Source organism: Atractosteus spatula, chromosome 5 (assembly GCF_055471065.1).
Source record: "Atractosteus spatula isolate fAtrSpa1 chromosome 5, fAtrSpa1.hap1, whole genome shotgun sequence".
Classification (NCBI taxonomy): domain Eukaryota; kingdom Metazoa; phylum Chordata; class Actinopteri; order Semionotiformes; family Lepisosteidae; genus Atractosteus; species Atractosteus spatula.
In genome coordinates, this window is record NC_142710.1 from 23,486,378 (window position 1) to 23,491,377 (window position 5,000).

General features: G+C 35.2%; 1 protein-coding gene across 12 annotated transcripts in view; it reads left to right on the forward strand.

Moving 5' to 3' along the window:
* The window catches only part of ebf3a (EBF transcription factor 3a), an 89,841-nt gene that overhangs the window by 53,843 nt on the left and 30,998 nt on the right, over positions 1-5,000 (forward strand). For 6 of the 12 annotated variants that reach the window (XM_088915729.1, XM_088915737.1, XM_088915731.1 and 3 more), the window contains exons 7-8: positions 316-397; positions 4,710-4,854. In XM_088915729.1, the coding sequence (XP_088771855.1) occupies positions 316-397; positions 4,710-4,854 (227 nt within the window). The remainder of the gene's footprint in view (positions 1-315; positions 398-4,709; positions 4,855-5,000) is intronic. The other 6 variants (XM_088915733.1, XM_088915735.1, XM_088915740.1 and 3 more) reach the window with 1 other exon arrangement.

Below are 5,000 nucleotides of genomic sequence, written 5' to 3' on the forward strand. Positions count from 1 at the left end.
TATAATCATCTTGAGTTTAGCACAATCCTGAATTCCTCTAGAACTGATTAACTGTAGAAAAATGGACATCTAGATTACAAATAAACATGTAAAATACATAAACAGCATGAAATAACTATGTTTCTTTATAAATAATAATTCTTAGTGTGTTAAAACTTTTTATTAATTGGCTTTGTAGAAAATATCTTCGGGATAAGAGATATTGTTTTTATTCAGCACTGGTTTAGTTAAAATACTAATTTTGTTGATGTATTTCTATATAAGAAATTTGGGCATTAGGTTAACTATTGTCTGTTTTGTGTGTGTTTTTTGCAGATTCTTTTTAAAATTCTTCCTCAAGTGCAATCAGAACTGCTTGAAGAATGCAGGAAACCCACGCGATATGCGTAGATTCCAGGTAACTTCAAGTCACACAAAACAACATTCTCAACTCAGTTAATGTATTCCCACTCGCTGCTTTCCCCCCTCTATAGCAGTACACTCTAACAAAACCTTTGCTTATTCAGGGGGAAAAAAGCAGGACAATGCTGGCTCTCTCTTGCTCTCTAGGTGCAGCTGAACCTTATTTTTTTGCAGATGTATTTAAACAGGCAGAGTGCAGTGTGGGATGGGCAGTCCTTGGACCACTGGGGCCCCCTCTTGGGAAACAACACTGCAGCTGTTTTGATGTTTTCCATATTCAAACCTCTGTGTCGAACTGGGTGGTACATGTATGTCCGGAATAACTGTCTCAAGTGTCGGCTTGAACACAGGAAAAGCAGTCAAAAACAAATCCAAATTTTACAACCTACAGTACTTTCTCTTTCATGAAGTTGACTAAGGCTTTAATAGTAATAGTGTGACTATTTGGATGAAAAATTCTGATTGCTATTTTTCTTAATAAAGTAACAGGATTCCCCAGAGTCTTTAAGAAATGTCCATCCTACTTCTCTCACTGTAGAAATATAAACTAAAGGATTAGCTGGCTCTGTAAGAAACATGTGTCTTTGGTTTGCTGCACACCCAACAAGAAAGATGTGAATGTTGTTTTGAAAGCATGCTGCTAGCAATGGTGTTTGACCAAACCAATTCCAGCGTCCTCCAACAGACTGATGAGGATAAAAAAAGAACTCCTTCAAAACAATGCAGCATAGCTTTCATTTTTCATGCATCTCAGCTGCAAGTGGCATTGGTGATATTGATCCATGTGAGGAGAGCAGAAGGTCAAACCTGGAATGAGTGGAAATGTCCTCTTTGTCTCACTGATGACTAAAAGAAGCATCAGTCACCAGTGATCTTGTGGTCGACAATGGAGCCACTAGTCACTAGAAGGACTTCTTCAGGTCTCTTCAACTAATCTCCCTGCCTCCCAGAAGGTTTAACTGGACTTAACAGTGTGTCAGGCCCTGAACAATATTTTCAACCATTTACACTACCTCAGCACCTTTCAAGAGGTGCACAGAAGGAGGGAGCAGCTACTGCCATTCAAGCTGTACAACATTCCTTTTTTATCCTGAGCAGCACTCAGTGAATGAGTGGCCTAACAACGTAAACTAGGATCTATTCTTAACTACTGAAAGCTTACTTAAAGGGCACTGGCCTCTATTATAACTCTTTCCATGTGGTTTTATATTTAAAACACATTTTTCTGCCATTTCTCATATTTACTTGAAGTAGTATTTCTGATTGGCTAGAAACTATGTGCATTTTAATTTTAATATTAAAATATTCAAATAAATTTAGATTGAAGATATACAAATAAAAGGTGAATGTTTATTCAAATTATTGATATTTGTTAGAGCATTTGGTCTTCAAATATCCCCTTAACTTAAAAGCAAAAGAATTTTCCTGTTTTTTTCTGTCCAAGTCAGAAAAATATATGTTTTGTTATGAGTTGGGTTTACTATGAACAATGCATTGTTTTCTTGTCAAACTTGTTATAAACCTTTTCTAAACCAGAGATTACATTTTGTGTATTTTAAATACATTATTTGTACTTGTGAAATGAAAAAGTAAATGTTGTTTTCACTTCAGAAGAATTTCAGTACCATTGCTCTGTGGTTTACTAATTCTCAACAACTACTTAAGTGCAGGACATACACAGCATAGACAGAATAAACATTATATTACATATATGCATTAATATACAGAATATAAATGTTAAAGCAGCAACTATTTTTTCAGCATCCATATGCTCTCAGCACCATGTGATGGAATGCCATTTCCAGAATAAATTTCACAGATGCTCTATCCTAGGTGTTTTGTTGGCAAGGTCGTGTATTTTGCATGCTTTCCTTTCCACTTACTACCACAAAGCAGCTGGAAGCCAGAGAAGGCCCTATCCATCATCCCTTCTATGGCCGGGCTCTGAACCTGGATACAAGAATGGAACTCTTTCACTCAAAAAAGAAGGAAATTCCATTGACATACCAGGGTCAATCACCATCAAAATGAACTTGAGAGGGGCTTACTTTCTCCTGATTGAAAACACTTTCACTATTCATATTCAACTCCCTCTATTCACATGCAAAAAAGTTCATTATCAGACATTAAATGCAATTGTAAAATTGACCAGGGGGATCATTTACTAAATAGAAAGAGGGAGGCCTACTAATGTATTAAACAGTTTGTGGTCATTTTGAAAATCCTTACAGCAATTTATCCGATGCTGTTCTCAAGTGAGGCCAGGTCTAATTAGATAAACTAGCTAATCAATATATCAATAGATCAATGAAAACAGCAAGTATTAAAGTGGGAAGATGGAGGAGGTGTTCAAGAGACTGTTAATGGCTGGAAGAATATTCGGGTGAATTGCATTCATTTGTTAACATAATAGGCAGATTAAATTGTAATTAGAGCAGTCAGTTTTGAAAAAGACACAATTATGTAAAAATAGCTTTTTGAAGGAGAGCATAACCTCCTATAAAGCATATTTATAGTAGCGACTCCAAAAAGCTGTGAAATGAACATCCAATGAGAAATGTTCATTAATACCTGTTTTATGTCTCCTTATGATGTGATTTTTGTGATTACCTAGTCACTTGTTAATCATTTATTATTATTAACTTAAGGCAAATGCCCAAATCTAGGGTGTCTTCAGAATATTTACAGTACATTAAGTATGAGTAGGAAGAGTTGTGCAGGTACAATAAGGTCAGAATAAATTAACTTAATAAAAGGACAATAATGTTAGTGCGAAAAATAAAGAGCAATGCAGGTACCAAACAATAAAATGGTAAGAAATAATGATAATACAGAACAGTCATGTAAACACACTATTGGTATGTTTTTCATGGTTTAAGTGAGTAAGTGCAATAATCAATTTACATTACCAGTCTGATAATTAAAAAACATGAGTGCAATACAATTAGGGAAGGATGTAGCTGAGAGCTGAGAGATCTTGTTTAAAATACAAAAGAAAAGTGCTTCACATGTTTGGAGTTAATAAGTTCAGTTTGTGTAATGCAGAGAAACCTACATCACATACACATAATAAAATGACTCAGTCTTTTTTCACACCGCACAGCTCTAAAAATGCATGTGAAAAGTAGTGCACTGTTTTGTTCCCAGTAGACTGGCCTAAGCCATTAACGATACAAGATGAAAGCCAACATGTTTGGGGAGGCTAAAGTTAGAAGCATGCTATTTTGTTTTGCTTTTCAGGAGTGAAAAAATTGACAGTTTTTTTTTATTTTGTGTCATTTACAATTTGAATAAAAACCTAAAGGGACCTTAACTTCTGAATTATCAACCAAAATACAACCTTTAAATGTGGAAACAAAAACATCAAATAAATACAAAACAACAGGCATCTTATTTTCATAATCTGGCTTTCAAAAGGAATGCTTTTTAAAAATATTTTTTATTCAAGACTGATGTGTATCATTGTCTACATTTAAAAACACAGCATGATGGTTTGTATTTCTACACCATAAATATTATGACATTAAAAAAAAAACTAATAACAACGATGCCAAGCAGAATCACTGGATCCAAAACTGGACATAAAGGGAAAGTAAAATAAATAATTAATGAAATAAGTGGAACTCTGCTGTAGTCGCCAGGAAATTTTTCATAAGCCCCTTGGTGGTCACCACCCACAGATTGAAAGCTGCTGCTTCTGCAGATTAATCTGTTGATTAGATACTACTTGGAATGGTGGACTGCTGTACAATTTGGCAATAGTGAGGATAATAGGAATGTCTATGTGCTATACCTCAAAAGATGCACACACACAAACGATTACTGTTTTTTTTTTTGGAGGGGGGGATAAATATTTAATGAGCAAAACAGTGCTCACCTTTATGGTGTAATATGTCTTCTTCTCACTACAAAGTGCCTCCTGAAAAAAGGTCAACGATAAAGGAAAAACACAAACTGAAAGCATATGGAAATGTTCAATATCCAAAATTTGTAATTTTTATATCACAGCTACAGCATAGAATAACAGTAACTAAGAATGTGCATTATAAAGTTAATTTATTTTAAGAAAATCTGATGTACTCTCTGGATGTGAAAATTAAAGTAGTGTTGATATTTTTAATTGTGCTTTTTAAATTCAATTTGAGTTGGGGTTTTTTAAAGAAGGATCCTGCCCTTCTTTCATTGTTTCTTGGTCATAAAGTGTCCCAGAATGCTTCTATCCAGCGTATTTTAGCTAGAACTTCTCCATGTCTCATGTTACCTGCAGATTGCCTAATGACAAGCTCCTGTGTTCACTCTTGTTGCAGGTTGTTGTATCAACAACAGTCAATGTGGACGGCCATGTCCTGGCTGTCTCAGACAACATGTTCGTACACAACAATTCCAAGCACGGGAGAAGGGCTCGCCGCCTTGACCCTTCAGAAGGTACGGCTCCTTCTTATCTGGAGAATGGTAGGCACATTTTACATGTCTTTTAATTTGCAATGCTTTTTTTCTCACAATCTTACGTTTACACTCAAAGTGTTTATTACTCTTTATTTTTATCTTCCATCCTATTAATATTTTTCTGTCATCATCAGTCACTGAAGGCCTATCGG